The sequence below is a fragment of the Labeo rohita genome, unplaced genomic scaffold, assembly GCF_022985175.1.
Source record: "Labeo rohita strain BAU-BD-2019 unplaced genomic scaffold, IGBB_LRoh.1.0 scaffold_237, whole genome shotgun sequence".
Classification (NCBI taxonomy): Eukaryota; Metazoa; Chordata; class Actinopteri; order Cypriniformes; family Cyprinidae; genus Labeo; species Labeo rohita.
This window is the reverse complement of record NW_026128627.1, coordinates 1,662-19,212: the sequence shown is the minus strand read 5'-3', so window position 1 is coordinate 19,212 and position 17,551 is coordinate 1,662. Positions and strand designations below refer to the sequence as shown.

General features: G+C 36.2%; 1 protein-coding gene across 1 annotated transcript; it reads left to right on the top strand.

The window, feature by feature from the left end:
• Positions 1 to 317: 317 nt before the first annotated feature.
• LOC127159623 (protein NLRC3) lies at positions 318 to 16,247 on the top strand (the record flags this gene model as incomplete). Its single annotated transcript, XM_051102412.1, has 4 exons — positions 318 to 405; positions 9,976 to 10,163; positions 10,293 to 10,499; positions 14,301 to 16,247. Coding segments are annotated over exons 2-4 (2,291 nt in total), but the record flags the coding sequence as incomplete, so codon positions are not given.
• Positions 16,248 to 17,551: the final 1,304 nt, after the last annotated feature.

Here is a 17,551-nt window from a genome sequence, read left to right as displayed (position 1 = left end):
TACAAACAATAGAGCATGTACTACTACATTGTGCAGGGTTTACTAAGAAAAGAGAGGAGCTGTTTAAGAAATTGGGAGATCTAGGTTTAACCCATGTTAATCTATTAAACTGTGGTGTAGGACAGTCTAAAATACAGTCTTCAAATAACAGGATTGAAAAATAGAATTTCTTTCTTTCTTTCTTTCTTTCTTTCTTTCTTTCTGTGAATGATTTGTCCTTCCATTGTATTGATGCTTTTCACTCCAGTCCGGTTGGCGGCAGTAAAACACCATCATTTGGTTTATCAACCGCCATTAAACAGTACCAGAAAAAGAAGGTCAAAGTGAAAGTAAAAGCAACTCGCATCGGATTACTTGACAGCATCTTGCAAGATTCATAACCAGAAAATACCTTCACATGTTGCGGTAAGTTTCTTATAACGTTTTATAACTTTAATATCAGTATCATTTGGGTCTTAACAGACATGTCACATAAGGTTTGGAGGGGAGCATTAACGTACAGGCTTCAATGGCCTACACTAGGGAAGTTCTAGCTGCACGTAAATTATATTTTTCGATGAATTATGGGAGTTTGCAGTGTGACAACATTATTATATAAACAAACATACACTCACACTCAAAGGACTCGCAAAGGCATTTTCGTCCATTCAACCTTGCTGTGTAAAAACATCCAGATCGGGTGACTAGTTTCCTGTAATGTCATACACTGTGAATTCATTAACTTACAAATGTGTGGATATCATAAATATGTATCTGTAGGCAGTGTTGCCAGAATCGGGTTGACGATTTCCAGCCCAAAAGCTCACCAAAACCCGCCCACTTCAACAAAAACCAGCCCAAAATTTTTACAGCCAAAATAATGTGATGGAATTTTATTGCCATGTCAATCAAGGTTGACAAGGACCATTTTTATCTCCTTAAAAAAATAAAGATGACAAAATAAAATAAAGATAAATCAGTTTCACAGGAATATGGATCAAAACAGGGCAAATGCATTAAAGTGAGTCAGAAAATATGCTTAAAATGCCCAGAAATATTTTAATAATAATAATAACAATTAACAACAATAATGTGCTTACCACTGTCTTGTGCTTTATCTTCAGACAGAACTACAGCACGTATTTCATAAAGTACACATTTTAGAAGATCATGCAGAACTTTGCACAGTTAAAACTGTTCAAGTCCAGCAGCTGTCAATGCCAAGAGTAGTCTGGACTGTTTAAAAGATGTTCTGATGCAGGACAGTGTCGTATAGTCCCCATATTCAGTTTTGATTTTTATTAAATCATTCAGCTGTTATTTTATTTCAGTTACAATTATACTTAGAAATCTTCTATTCATCTCTCACTACGTGTAATCCACGTTGTGAGATTTAAGTCACTCTAAAACTTTTTATCATGTAACTTATATTTAGGCCACTTTGCCATTGCAATCACTCAAATAAAATGAATGAATGAATATATAGCTGCACATTCAAAATCTTGCCCTTTATAGCTCCAAAACCCCGTCACTCACGAGTCATCACATCTCACCAACATAAAATATGGTAAATTGATTGATAGGTCTCTGTTAAATGATGTTGATGACTGCACTACACATTTACTGTGATATTTTGAGCTTGAACATATTAAAATAACATGACTAAAGATAAAAGCGAAGAAAAAAGCAGCTGATTGGGCGGCTTTTAATTGTTTTAAAGCAGCCCAAATTTTGTCTACCTGCCCAATGCGTTATTCTCCGGTCCAAGCCGATCAAAAGAAGCCCAATTGGGTGGCAACCCGCCCAATCTGGCAACACTGGCTATAGGTATAGATATATCTATGGTGGATATCTGTGTGTCAGCTTAAGATTTTAGGCTGATGATCCACGACTATGGCGGCAAATCAATGCCATTAATAACCGAGCGCACCACTGATGCTGATGCTCAATCTTCTCTCACATGATAAAGTTGGGCAGTTGCAGAGGCCCGACCAATACACTTAACTCAGTTCTGCCCAGTATATTTTATATCTCTTTATAAAAAATAAATAAATAAATATTAAATGAAACATTACAATCAAACAATGAAATGTGTAGAACATATTATACTATTTAATAATATACTATTTAATGAACATTCACAAAAAAATAAAAAAAAAAAAAAAAAAAAACATTTTAAAAGTTTCAAAAACTACCAGCACAACTTTGTACAAAAAAGCAATTATTTCAAAGATTAGCATGACGCAGTTTCAGCATTATGGATGTGACATTTGCAGTCAAAACCTGAAACATAAATTCTCATAGAATGTATTCATTACCAATAACTTGTACAATCTATTTATATTTTTCTAAAACCCTGAGAAAAGTATCAGGATAAAAGCAACAATATCTGCCGGATGGAGAAAAGGTTCTCAATTCACAAAACATAGACTATATGCCTTTTTTGTTTTCTTCAATAAATTTGTGTTTTGTTGCTGAGGAAAAAATCAGTGTTATGGACGTGACAGTTCTGAAAGTGCAATTTATCTGACTACGTTAATCCGTATGAAATGCTTTAAAAACGGAGACGCCTTTAGAGAGAAATACAGCAAAATATGGCAAACTGACATTTCTTGAAAGCTGTACGATCACGAACACATTTGAGATACGGTTACACGAACCGACGTAATTGTTAATAATAATAATAATAATAATAATAATAATAGTAATAGCACTTTGAGAATAAAAGCAGTGCTGTTGTATTGTGTGCACAGGCGTCCAGTCACAGCTGACTTCCGGAAAAGAGGAGGTAACCAATGGTGTTTGAGATTACAATTAAAACAGCAAGTCCCGCCTCACGATTGACAAAAATAAAAGTGTTCGCGTGAGCAGATGAGAAGATTGAGCGCGAGGATGTGGGAATGATCACGTGCGGGCGGGGGCTTGTATTGCGCGCAGAGAACATGTCACATACTCACGAAGTTTTGACAGGAGCTCACGGTTCCCGTTTCCTCACGTGTAGATCTGCTTTCCTCTCGCGGACATGATTTACCGCGCGCGCCAGCATCAGTGGTGCACTCGGTTATTAATGGCATTGATGACTTCATTGACAATCTAAAAAATATGTGTAAATGCGGAAGTTAAATAAACATCTCTGTTATCAGTGTTGGGAAGGTTACTTTGGAAATGTAATAGGTTACAGACAAGTTACTTGATTTAAAATGTAATAAGTAGTGTAACTTTTCAATTACTTTATTAAAGTAATGTAACTTATTACTTTTAATTACTTTGTGATTACTTTTCTAAATTTCTAATATTTTCAACTGTTAATCATTTTGAAACATTTAAACCAGGCAGTTTACATGTACCTTACAGTACCGTTCAACACTGATTACTGTCAGACTTTCAAAATCCTTTATCACTAAAATTATAATAAGTAAGGGATAACATACATCTTTATTTTGCAATAACAACTGGCTGAATGTACATTATCTCACTTATTACACAGCTGCATGAAACACTGATCTGAGTTGAAATATTTGAACGCAAAGCTTCCATGAAGAAATCAGTTGCTAGCAAATGGCAAGTTCAAACTAGACATTTTAGGGATACAGTGCAGTCATACCAGTTTTCTTACACAACATTTCACCACATAAGTAAGTAAGTAGTAGTACTAGTTTGTTAGTTATCTTATAATCCATTACAGTTTAAAAAAAAAAAATGGCAGCAGCTGCATTTGTAGAAAACAATAGAGCAAGTCCACGATACCAGGATGACAGAATTAAGAAATTGTTCACATAATTTTTAGTTAAGCTTTATTATCTTATTAGCTAAGCAAACACAAAGCTTCCACACTCTAAAAAGTGCTGGGTTAAAAAATAACCCAACCTTAACCCAGCCGCTGGGTAACTATGGGACAGAACACGCGTTGGGTTGTTTTGACCCAAGTGCTGGGTTTAACCATTTGACCCAGAATGCTGGGTTGTTTATTTGACCCAACCAGTGGGTCAGGTTAACTGTGTTGCTGGGTTAAACATAACCTAATCATTGGGTTATTTTTTTGTCTCATTGCCTTGCTACCTTTATATTTACCAATAATAATAAATAATCACAGAAGAATGTAAAATTATTATTGCTTTTTCTGTAATACAGTTAGAAAAACACAAAAAAATGCAACTGTAAACATCAATTTAACGAGTTTTATTTCTTTTTAAAACAATTTTCAAATGGGTGCAGCTGTAAAACATTTTGTGTAACCATTACAGACACATAAAACAACAATTTTAGTAGATCAGTTACTTTAAAACACAAAACTGTGTAAACTAGGCACTGTAGATTCCGATTCTTCGTTAACACTGCAGCAGCAGAACACTCAAAAATTAATTATGACCACATGAGAATCGTTCCAAACATTGTGCTATTAAAACTAAGCCAAACAAAGTGTCCACCAGACAATACATATGACAATTTAAAACATGTTACAATTGGCCACAAAAAACTGAAAAAATAAAATTCACACATGAAGACTTATGTCCATCAATATAATATACTGCAAGCTGGAGAAATTTCCAGGCAACAAGGCAGTGGCTTCAGTGGCACGGCCCGTAACAATGGAGAAGGTCTGGGATGTCGTTGTCTCATCCCCAAGGCACAAATCCACCATGCTGGTCCCCACCTGTTAATTATACGACACTTAGTCTTGAAGACACTTAAGCCTTAAAATATACTCATTTTAGAAGAAAATTTCAAACTGCACATTTTTAGTCTTTTACATCTATATATATATATATATATATATATAGAAAAAGTAAAACATAACTTACAGGTTTGCATGTCAATGAATGGCTTCCAGAATTCTGTGGTTGTGGTTCTGTGGACCCTTCCTCCAGAATGGGCAGGACTTTGAAAGCACTCTCCCCTTTAACATCTAGACCATAAGAATAATACAGTGCAAATTGTGAAACTTATCTCATAATCAAAACAACACAGTGAAACACTTTCATATGAAAATTTTCTATAGATTGACATATTAAAGGAAATACTTTACCTGAAGTCATGTCACCCAGCTCTTAATGCACCTTTCCATCTTGCAAATGTCCAGTCTACAAAAAGTCTGCCACTGGATGTCGCTTCCTGAAGTCTTGTGAAATCTGATCAAGTTTGAAAAAAAAAAAAAACAATAATAAAATTAAAAAAACACACAAATGTGGTTAAATAAGTAACTATGTATAATACCAGTAACTATGGTTATTTTAATGAAAAGATCAAATTCTAAAACAATTCATGGTTATTGAATGTTACTGAATGATATAACTTACCTTCAAAGATTTTAACTAGGGTATAAAGCTGCCTTTCCTTCAACTTCTCCATTACAAAGCTGTCCATCTGCACCAGCATGAATCTCACATATCTAGAATGAAATTTCAGATTTAGAAAATTAGAATTTCACAAAACAATTACTTATTTTATATAGAAAGCACGTTAATGCATTTAGGCTACATGCAGCACAATCGTTTAAACACAGATCACGTGATTCTCCGCAGTTTCTGATTAAATCGGTTGGTTTTCTCTGTCAGAGCTTCCCCTCCCATGACATGCCCTCACGTGTGAACAGGCAGCATCTGGGTGGAGGAGCGGACGGAGCGGGCGCGGGCGCATTTAGGCGAAATTATCAAATGTATTTAAAAGGAATCCCGCGCCACGGTTCTGACCGCATCACTGTCTTTACCGGGTGTTTTTAAGGAATATTTGCATATACGCACATGCGATCAAATGAGCTATACATGTGGACTGTCACGATTTTGGCTAATGCAGGACACTCGATGCGCAACAGAGGGGATTTAGAAGTGGGTACAAGCAAAGCCAACTGATAAAAAAGTGGGTATAAGCCCTATACCTGTGTATACCCTACACTACACCACTGCTTATACACCACAAGAGTTAAAGTAAGGTGAATAGCGGAGCTAATGCAGTTACCTGAGGAAAAAAAGAGCGCGAAAATTCACAACATAAAATGACGGATCTATCGTTGGATTCGGCAGGTCGCAGACATTGACTTGAAAAAATATGTCCTTAAAAGATCAATTTTAGTACGAAATGACATAATTCTGACAAAACATTACAAAGCCATACAGTATACAGACAGTAACTGAACTTACCCCGTATTTCTAACCTATGCCTGGTTTTATGAGCGTTAAAAATGGACAGTACTGATAAAAAAGGATGTGTAATGTATACAAATAAAACTTTGCACACACACAACTTTTATTTAATGAAAAAGCGATTGTTGAGGCAAGAAAGTACCTCACTATATGCTGCTACTTAACATTCGTTAATCATTCACAGAATAAACGCTAACCCCGCACAGCGACATATCAAATATTGCATCAAATAGTGAAATTACTGTGCTTTAAACCACAACTTATTAAAAAATAAAGGTAAATAATCATATAATCATATTAACTTACCGTATAATCCTGCTTGCTGTGAATTTCGTGACCGCCTGATGAGGAGACGAGTGAAGAATCCAGAAAGTTTGATGAAGTGGAAAAATAAACAAACTGGTTGGGTTAAAATAACCCAACCCGCGTGTTCAGTGGTGAAAGTCCATTTGACCCAGCATGATCAACCCAACTATGTGTTTACAGTACCTCAAACAACCCAGAATTTTGACCCAGCACAAATAACCCAGCAATGTGTTTAAAGAAATAACCCAGCACTTTTTAGAGTGCACCAAGAAAAATTATCAAGCATATAGCACTGACTTAAGTTGCCCCGAATGAGTCTGAGCTGTGTAATAATATAATTTAAAGCACAGCCACCACAAATTTAGACTTTTTTTTTTTACATTTTTTTTTACTTTTTTTGTCCTTTTATGCCTTTTATTGTGATAGGACAGTAGAGAGATGACAGGAAAGAGCTGGGAGGAGAGAGGGGAGCGTGATCGGCAAAGGACCTCAAGACGGGAATTGAACTCGGGTCACCGCGCTATATGTCATAACAAGATCATACACTCTAAAAAATGTTGGGTTGTTTTTTTAACCCAACTGCTGGGTTAAGCCTGTTGGGTCATTTAGTTGGGTTGTTTTGCTCAGTGTTGGGTTGTTTTTGTGTAACCCAACATTGGGTTACTGATTTTATCCAATCAAGTGACAGTTAAGAGAGTAAGCCACTCCCCCTACTCGACGAGCCAAGCGCTACCTTCGCGGCCATTTTGAATGATGGTGAGGTCAATTGAAACTTATAAAAAATAAAAAAATAAACCTCTAAACCTCTGTTTAGATGTTCTGAAATAATATTTGTGGATATATGACAGAAATCAAGTCAAACTGTAATGTTGTTTGTGGAGTTGTTTAATCAGAGATTTAATGTCTTTATTTATTTAAGTTCATTTTCTCTTTGGCTGTGTCTGATTCTTGTGTTTCTCTTTCCTTCTGTGATTCAGCTTGTAAACAGCAGGTGTTCATCATTATTGGTCAATCGTGACATAATGATCTCCTTAACTCCAACACTGTGTCAATGCTACTTGAACACTCTGTAGTGTGGAAACACATGAACACTGAGCAGGGTTTGTTTAACACTGGGAAATATTACATCAACTTTGCCTGTTTCATTTATGTAAGACTGATGCATTTGAATCACATTAAGTTTAATTGATTTGTTTAAATTAAAACTATGTAATCCAAATGCATGCAACTTTTGTACGTAATTGAATTAAGTTAAGGGCTGAAATATTTTTTTTGAGTGCACATGTATATTTTAACATTTATTAATGCAAATTGTATTTTTTATTTTGCATTAAAATAGCCTTTTATAAATTCATTTTGTCTCTTTTTTTGTTGTCTTAAGTAATTCTCTTTGATTATTGTTTATTATTATTTATTTTCTTTATTATTAAATATTTCAGGTTTATTTTCAACCAGCAACATAGTATTTCTTTTGTCAATAGTCTAGGTAAATAAAACAACCCAAAGTGTTGGGTCAAAGATTTAACCCAACAAGTTGGGTTAAAATAACCCAACGCTGGGTTTGTCCATATTTGACCCAGCGTTGGGTTACCAAAATAACCCAATTTGGGTTATTTTAACCCAGCGTTTTTTTAGAGTGTAACATGAATAACATCATAACAATAAATAGTTTAATAGCTATGATACTGGGTTTGAAATCAAATGTTTGCATAGTTATGACAGAAAACACTAGCATCTAACAATGCCTTGGAAAAAACAATCTTAAAAAATAGTTTATGCATAAACCCAAATAGGAAATAAAAGTTATCGAATAAGCATGTGTCCTATTCTGTGTCCTAAACTCCTGAAACATTGGTGTCTCATTTTAGAGCAGTCAATGCAATTTATAAAATAAGTCAATTAAATCTGTAAGTGGGGGTGGGTCTGTGAAAAAATTCAGATGTAATCCCCTTTGTAATCACTGGCATTTTTCAAAAGTAACTGTAATTTAATTACATATTGTTTCTCAGTAACTGTAACTAATTACAATTACATTTATTTTGTAATTAAATTACGTAATTCCATTACTTGTAATTAGTTACTCCCCAACACTGTCTGTTATATACATGAGCTATCAGGATGCTCTCAATGCTCTGGCACTTTCCCATTAATAATGGGGAACAATTTTTTATCTGGATTATTTAGATCGGTCATTGACCCTGTGTCTCATTGTTGTCCGTTGACAGCAACATTACTCAAAAAGTACCTTAGTCACTGTGTTCCAGAGGTACTGGAATCGTAATATCGCTTAAATGTGATAATTGCACTTTAAAGCGGTCATGAACTGCATCTGTTTTTTATTTTGCACTGTTCTCTGAGGTCCACTTATACTGTTATCAAGATTTTTAAATCAAAATTTATAAGTAATAGGCTATTTCCTGTCCTGTTTTTAACATGTTTGAATAGGTGTGGTGGATTGTAGACTAGGAAGTAAACACCCACTGCTATGATTGGCTAACACTTGTGCATGTTTGACAGTCTACATCCTTCACCGATGGACGCTGCTGTGATTTAGGTTAAAAACACATAAATACTCATATCGAATTCTGCCTTGTTTGCAAATGAATCCATAGTAAAATGAAGTGAACAAATGATCGAGTTTTTACTGACACAGTCTGGAACTTCATTAAAAATAAAGTTCATCCACTCTTTCCTAAATGTTGGGATCAGAAGGAAGGCAATGCAAAAAAAGTTTTTTCCACAACTTGGCACTGCCCAGCATCTTGTTGTCTTCAGAGTCATCTTTAGTATTTGGTTTCTGTGTAGACCTGTATGTTCACCTCTCCTGAATCGGTGGGCGGAGCTAAACAGACAGTGATGTAGAAGTAGGTGTTAATCTTCTTTTGTAGAGGCAGTGTTTAGCCACATTGTTACATAACAGAGTTATACATCCCACAACCTGTCATTTTGGCAGACTGGCTTCAATATAAAGTGTTTTTAGACTAATGAGAAAGTTTTGAGTTCTGAAACTTACAGGATGTTTTATAGTACAGTGACCTCTTATATGTCAAAAGATAAACGCAAGGTTGGTTTCTCAGTTCATGCCCCCTTTAAATGGCTATGATTCAATTAATTAAGCGCAGAACAAAAATGCATTTAGCAATCACCAAATAGCCCATGTTTCTACTGATAATGAATAAGGAATGTTTTGTGTAAATTACATCATAAACTGTGTAAACTCACATTTTGGCCAGGAATGTTTTAATGACATTTTCTTTCCCTATTATATTACCTCCATATAATGCCTGTAATAATGTAGTGTTTACTTTATGTAGCAGCTATAATTCTGCTGTTCTACCACTGCCACCTTTTGGCAAAGAGTGAATTGCATGTTCACTTATATTATAATTTTGTTGTAAAACAATTTATTTTTTGTGAAGGGACTGCAGAGCTGTATGTGAACTAGTAAAAGTTTTTCTAATAATCCTGAAAAAAGTTTAAGATACATTTTAATAAGTATTTTAATAATTAAATTTAGTGCATAATTTATGTTCTCTGACTCCACATACAGGCCTGAAATCAAGTCTCATCCAGCAGGAAAAGAAGCAGAAAAACATGTAAAATGAGTGTCTACGAGGAGAAAGAGCAGGACACTCCTGTAGACACTCGTAGAGCAGCATCTCCAGGATTCAGCTGTGTGTCTATGAAGAGTAACAACTCCATGCTTCAGCCCCCTGAACTCAGTGATGGACCTGCTGTGTGAGTGTCATCTAGTTCCTCAACTATTTGCTGTAGTGAAACTTGGCTATGAAATCATTTAAATTAATTTCATAATTTAAAATCACTGTATAAAGAAAAGAAGGCCTGAAATCAAGTCTCATCTAACAGGAAAAGAAGCAGAAAAGCCTGTAAAATGAGTGTCTACGAGGAGAGAGAGGAGGAGAAACCTGACTGTGAAATGAGTGTGTATGAGGAGAAAGAGCAGGACACTCCTGTAGACACTCGTAGAGCAGCATCTCCAGGATTCAGCTGTGTGTCTATGAAGAGTAACAACTCCATGCTTCAGCCCCCTGCACTCAGTGATGGACCTGCTGTGTGAGTGTCATCTAGTTCCTCAACTATTTGCTGTAGTGAAACTTGGCTATGAAATCATTTAAATTAATTTCATAATTTAAAATCACTGTATAAAGAAAAGAAGGAAGATGATCTTGCTGCTTACCACTAAAGCTCTAAATCTGTCTGTACTGTGTCCCAGTGAAGTGATTTTAATGGTCAACTGAGGGTAACAGGTTTATGCAAATAACCAAGGCAGAGCTGATTCAGAGATTGTTTTGTCATGTGATTTTACATTCATCTTAATAATAAAAGATTAGTTAAACTCTCAGATGTCTGACAAACATCCAAAAGATTTTTTTTCTGCTCTGAATAGAATTCTTTAGAAGAGCGAGAATAACAACTAAAAATTGACATACACCAGAAGCATTTAGAAGTTTTGTAATCCAGCTAACAACTGATGAACAGTATGTGTTTCTGAATTTAAAACAATGAATTCGACCCTAATCTTAAAACTTATATAATCTGTTTAGAGGCATTTGAGCAGGTCTGTCTGCTGTCATTAATGGTATGATGCTCAAAACAAACCACTCTAAACTTGTCTTACCCAAGACCCGGTGCCGGTCTCGAACTCGACCAGTATCCGAGGCACTTGTAGATATTTTGGACCTGAACCCGCTCGGGTCTTGAATCTAAGTGAACTCGTGAAGACCTCTACATTAGAATAAAATTGTGGTGTTTAGTGTTGCAGTGTTGCAGACTAGTGGTTGAAAGTCACACAAAGCACATAAAATTGACAAGTGGGCACATCCGCTCTTACAGGAAATATAAGGTGGGCAGACAGTTCTTTCTTTAGATATGCATTTTTAGCTGTTAGACCTTTTATTGGGAGTAATGTGCCTTTCATAATCATACCCATTTAATTAAATTTGCCACATGTTAACTCCACTTATAAGACCCGGTGTCGGTCTCGAACTCGACCAGTATCCGAGGCACTTAGATATTTAGCCCATCAGCTGCTTCAAAAATCTGTGTGCTGAAATGAAGATTTACAGTGGTTTATTTGCCCTAAGTTCATGTAACATCTTAACAACAATCCTTGTTGATTGTAGACAGTAGCTGTCGCTCAAACTTCTTTTAATCATATAAAGGTGTTTATCCTTGTATGGTGCACTGCAAAAAATGCTTTCCTACTTAGAGTTTTTGTCTTGTTTCTAGTCCAAATATCTAAAAATTCTTAAATCAAGAAGCATTTTCTAGACAAGTAAAAATTGTCTTGTTTTCAGGAAAAAAAAAAAAAGTTGAGAAATTGAGTTATTCCTTAAAACAAGCAAAATAATCTGCTAATGGGATCAGCAAAATAATCTTGAAATTGAAAACTAAAAATAACGAAGATGATTTTCTGAAAAAAAAAAAAGATTTGATTTAAGAATTATTCAATATTTGCTAGTAGATATATACAAATTTGCACCCCTGCTGAACACAAAACTTGTGAAAATCTGTTGAATGGTCTAATTTACTACTATGTAGCGTCTGCTTAGGATCATTGATGATCGTTTAGGATTTACGTTGTAAAGAGCCTTTTAGCCTTTTGACATTTGCATATAAATTACAGACCTGGCCTCACGTTCTACATGTATATGGGTGTTTAATGGTCTAGGGTTCCCTCCTCACTCTCACGAAGATGCTAAGCAGATCAACTCTTGTTTCCCCATTGGACTTCAAAGGCATTCCATGAGGGAGGCAATCACCAGCACCAAGCACCTCAGATCCTTGGTGGCTGGCAGACTACTCCCAATACACATAACGCACACACATCGAAACCTTTTTCTTTATTTAGACTATATTTAACCAGCTATAAATGTACTTGATATATGCATGTGTTGCTTGTATGATTCTATGCTGTATTAGCCCAGTTACCCCTTTTTATTGGTACTAGTTAATCTCTAAAGGTGTATTTTTCAATGTATGAATGTATCTCTGGTTTAATATCTCCTAGATGTTTCATTCTTGGTATCAAAACAATCTGCACTTTATTTTCTGAACAATGGTGTACACCATGTGATTAGAAAATGCATCATACTGTTTGTACTATATTGTGGGTAAAACTGCATCAATTCCCCAGGCCAGCAATAAACATGCAAATGGGCCATAAATGGAGACAAAGAGAAGTTCTCCCGGTCAGCAATACAAACTTTGTATTGGCCAAATTCACCCAAAGGTGGGTGTGGTAGGGAAACTATCAAAAGACCCTAACACCAACCCACGCTATGCTCAAACCCTTTGAGACACTCTCCAAGACTCTTCCTTTGAGTCAATTTTCCGGTAGTTTATCTTCAAGTAACTTTGTCGACTCGCTGTGGATTTTCTTATCTTCGAACGAACTAGAGAAAACCTCCAGAACACCTAAAGGAATTCATCGAGAACTTCCATTGTCTACCGCATCAGGACTCTTGTTCAGCAACAAAGCCAATGCAAGTAACCTTTACAACTATTTAGATGCGCGTTTTAAGTTGAGCCCCTGTTTAAGGTGATTTTGCTTCTCTGATGATTCTCATGTGGTCGCTGGTTAACTGATGCTAAATACTGCCTTTCTTGCCTCTGCCTCTCTCTCTCTCTCTCTCTCTCTCTCTAAGAAATCTATGTATATGTACACGTGTTTTGCTTAGTTAGTTGTATGTTAACTGTAGTTCCATTTATTAAATTGCATATATTCACAATTGATTGTCTCTGTGTGCTGCTCACAATTTGAAGTCACTGAATATTTGATCTTGCTACATGCTACATTTTGAGTTTACTACAAGTTAAGTTACTGCTAGTACTAACTGAAGTAGGAAATGTATTCTTTCTTGGCCAGAAAGTAACTTTTCCTAGAATTGATGAATGATTATACTGTCTATTCGGTGGACGAACAGGTCAAATAATTGTAACGTTAATTCTGCTACAGTTAATTCTAAGATCTGATTAAATATTCATAATTAATTATAACCAGTTATAATTAATCATAAATATTTCCCTTTTGAGCTAATTTATTACAACTACGCAGTTTGACTTTGCAACAATAGAAACAATTTAGAAATTAGATTCTCTGAATTGCCTTTACACAAATTTTAAAGAAAGAATCAGCAAGGCTTTTGTTAAGTAGATTATATTTTTTTTATTTAATTGAGCTTCTTTTTTATTTTGGATGTTATGACATTCATACTTTAAATATGGCGGGCATTATCTTCTATCAATATCCTTGCTGTGCATCATTAATCTATAGTGGGGGTTCAGTCTGAAGTTTACATCCAGACTGTGAGAGATGAATGTTTGTCCTGTGGTCCCGCGCTGAAGTCACTATGTCAGTATGTTGTCACTGTAAGCTTGTTGTTGGGATGAAAACCACTGAAAAATGTGCACCATGTCTACACTGCACACAATCAACAAAAAAACAGCCTCTCTCTACACTGGATGTTACACGGTGTGATAGGAGTGTGAAAAAGAGTAAACACTGAAAAATAGATTTCTTTTTTTGGACTGAACAGTTTAGTTTTGTGTTGTTTATGCACATAGACCATGATGGTCTGTAAAACTGACTCTCTGTGAAAAGTGAGGATCTCTGGTCTACAGTGTGTAATAAACAATGCTGGTTGTAGAACAGAACTTTGAGGAACTTAATTTGCAATGTTGGGAATTAAATTGACACAACATATAGAATGCTAATAATTACAGTTTGTCCAATGAACAGTATTTTTTGGTTAAGTTAGACATGTAAAGCGACATTTAAATATTTTTCTATTTTGATTAATATATTTTATTAAGTTTGTTTATGTCTGTGTGTTCATCTTAATGTCTTTTCAGTGGTGGGAGAGATGACCAGATCAGACGTGTGTCCTGTCAGAAATGCAAGTCCTCACACTGTCACTGTCACATCAGTCATCATGACACAGAAACAGATCTGCAGCTCAATTCTCACCAACCAGTGCATGATGATCTGCAGAGAGTCAAAGACCAGCACAAAACCAGCATGAAGAGCAAGTATGAGTGCTTATTTGAGGGAATCAAACTACAAGAGAATCAAACCCTCCTGGACAGGATTTACACACAGCTGTACATCATAGAGGGAGAAAGTAAAGGGGTGAATGAAGAACATGAGGTGCTACAGATGGAGAAAAGTTACAGGACACTCCAAGACACTCCAATCAACTGCAATGACATCTTTAATCCTTTACCTGAACAAGGATATGAGGAGAAGACAAGAGAGATGAAAGACGAAATAAAGACCAAAATAAAGACTGTTCTTACTAAAGGCATCGCTGGAATTGGAAAAACCGTCTCTGTGCAGAAGTTCATTCTGGACTGGGCCGAAGGAAAAGACAATCAGGATGTAGATTTCATGTTTGTGCTTCCATTTCGAGAGCTGAACTTGATTAAAGATCATCAGTACAGTCTTCACAGACTTCTGATTGGCTTTTATACTGAACTTCAAGACCTGGACTCAAAGATTTATAATGATTGTAAAGTTGTGTTCATCTTTGATGGTCTGGATGAAAGCAGAATTTCACGGATGTTTTCAGACAGTCAGAAAGTTTCTGATGTGACTGAGATTTCATCAGTGAGTGTGTTGATGTCAAACCTCATGAAAGGAGATCTGCTTCCCTCTGCTCTCATCTGGATCACCACCAGACCAGCAGCAGCCAATCAGATCCCCTCTAAATACATCAACCGTGTGACAGAAATTCAGGGTTTCAATGACCCTCAGAAGGAGGAATATTTCAGGAAGAGGATCAGTGATGAGCATCAAGCCAGCAGAATCATCTCACACATCAGAAGAGCAAGAAGCCTCCATATCATGTGTCACATACCCGTCTTCTGCTGGATCTCAGCCACTGTGCTTCAAAACCTCCTGAAACAAGATCTCAGTGCAGAAATCCCTCAAACTCTGACTGAAATGTACATCCACTTCCTGCTCATTCAAACACGTATGAGGAACCAGAAATATGAAGAGAGAGATCCAGAGAAACTTCTGCAGTCCAACCGCAAAATTATTGTGAAACTTGCTGAAGTAGCTTTCAATCAGCTGATGAAGGGCAATGTAATCTTTTATGAGAAGGACCTGAGAGAGAGCGGCATTGACGTCACTGATGCCTCAGTGTATTCTGGGATTTGCACTGAGATCTTTAGGGAGGAATCTGTGATTAATCACAGGAAGGTTTACAGCTTTGTACATCTGAGTTTTCAGGAGTTTTTTGCAGCACTGTATGTGTTTTACTGCTATTTACACAAGAACAGTGAGATTCTGAAAATGTTCCTGACTGGAATGTCCAGAACTCAGTGTAAAAATGTTCCTCTGGATGAGTTTCTGAAGGGAGCAATGAATAAAGCCTTGAGCAGTAAAAATGGACACCTGGATCTTTTCCTTCGATTTCTTCATGGCATCTCACTAGACAATCAGAGACTCTTACAGGATGTACTGATACACACAGAGAACAACCCAAAGAGCATCAAGAAGATAATCCACAACCTCAAACAAGATCAACATAACAATGTCAGCCCTGACAGATGGATAAATCTGTCACACTGCTTGATTGAGATGAAGGATAACTCTGTTGTTGAAGAAATGCAGGCATTTTTAAACTCTAAAACAAAAACTGAAAGTCTTTCTCTTACACAATGCTCAACTTTGGCAAACATAATCCTGATGTCAGAGGAGGTGCTGGATGAGCTTGACCTTAACAAGTACAACTTCAAGACAACAGTGTGTCGATGGAGACTGTTACCTGCTGTGAGGAACTGCAGAAAAGCTCTGTAAGTGTAAAAATATGAACATACATTTGTTACATTTTGATGGTTGATGGAGATGAAGAGTATTATTTGGTCTTGTGTTCATAAGCATAAAATATAATTATATCTTTTAAGAAAACATTACAAACTAGGGATGTGCACTATTATTGGCACATCAGCTGTGATGTATCTTTGGTGATATGCCTTTGTTCATTGTTCATTGGTTTCGTTTTAACAGGTTAAAATAGCCACAGTATGTTCCTGTTTTGATTGACTCAATATTCTTAGTCACCATTAAATTGTAAATAAATAATCCCTTCATACCATTAACCCTTTCACACGTGAGTTTAAAATATTCTAGCTGAGCCCCCAGAGTGAGTTTTTTTTTTTTAGGCGACTGTTATTTAGAACTTTTAACTTTATTGTTTCCATGGCGACGCGTCGTGGCACAGCGCAGCCACAATAGCGCTGACACATGTATCACTTTTATATGGTTTTTCCGTTTTTATTATTAATATTCACGAACGTGCTCACTGTATTATGAAATATCTGATATTCCGATTCTGAAATATGTGCACGTGAATGTATTTGGAGGTTTAAACACTTTTATAATGAGCGTGTTAGTTGATCTATGCCGAGTGATGGCGCCGCCATTTTAGTTCGCGCTGAATCCGAGCTGTGAGATTTACAAAACACAAATTCATCCTCTCCTCCCGACAATTATTTAAGTAAGTCTCTGGTGAGCTTGGAGAAGAGCAGAGTAAACATTATAGTTACCTACACAATGTGTATATGATATAAATAAATCATGTCGTCAGATAACATTTGTAAGGATCATTATTGCCGCTGCCATAGACATTGGCGTGTAGTTTGCTAACTATAAATGCATTGTTTTACTAGGATGTATGTGTATGTAAATGTCTGGAACCTAAAATAAGCATTATATGGTTGAAAACACGGAATAGTTGCGATAATATGATAAGCGCTCAGTGCGTCTGATCTGGCTCAAAGCGCCAAAGCAGATTTGAATTCAACAGTTGATCACGTGACGCGCTGAACGTTCGAATCACACCGGTGTGATCGTACCACTGATCTATAATAGAGAACTGGATAGCTCATGACGTCATAAAAGTGAAGCCACTGCGCCGCCATATTGCTATTCCCTAGTACTCGCAAACATTCTATTGAATGAATAGGAAATTATACGATTTTAATGAGAAAACATCACATAACAAGTCAGCGTTTTCGTATCTGACGTCTCACTGTACATTCTCGCAACGCAAACGTCCTAAGCATGTAAACATTCCTTTGTTTAATATCCGGAATTC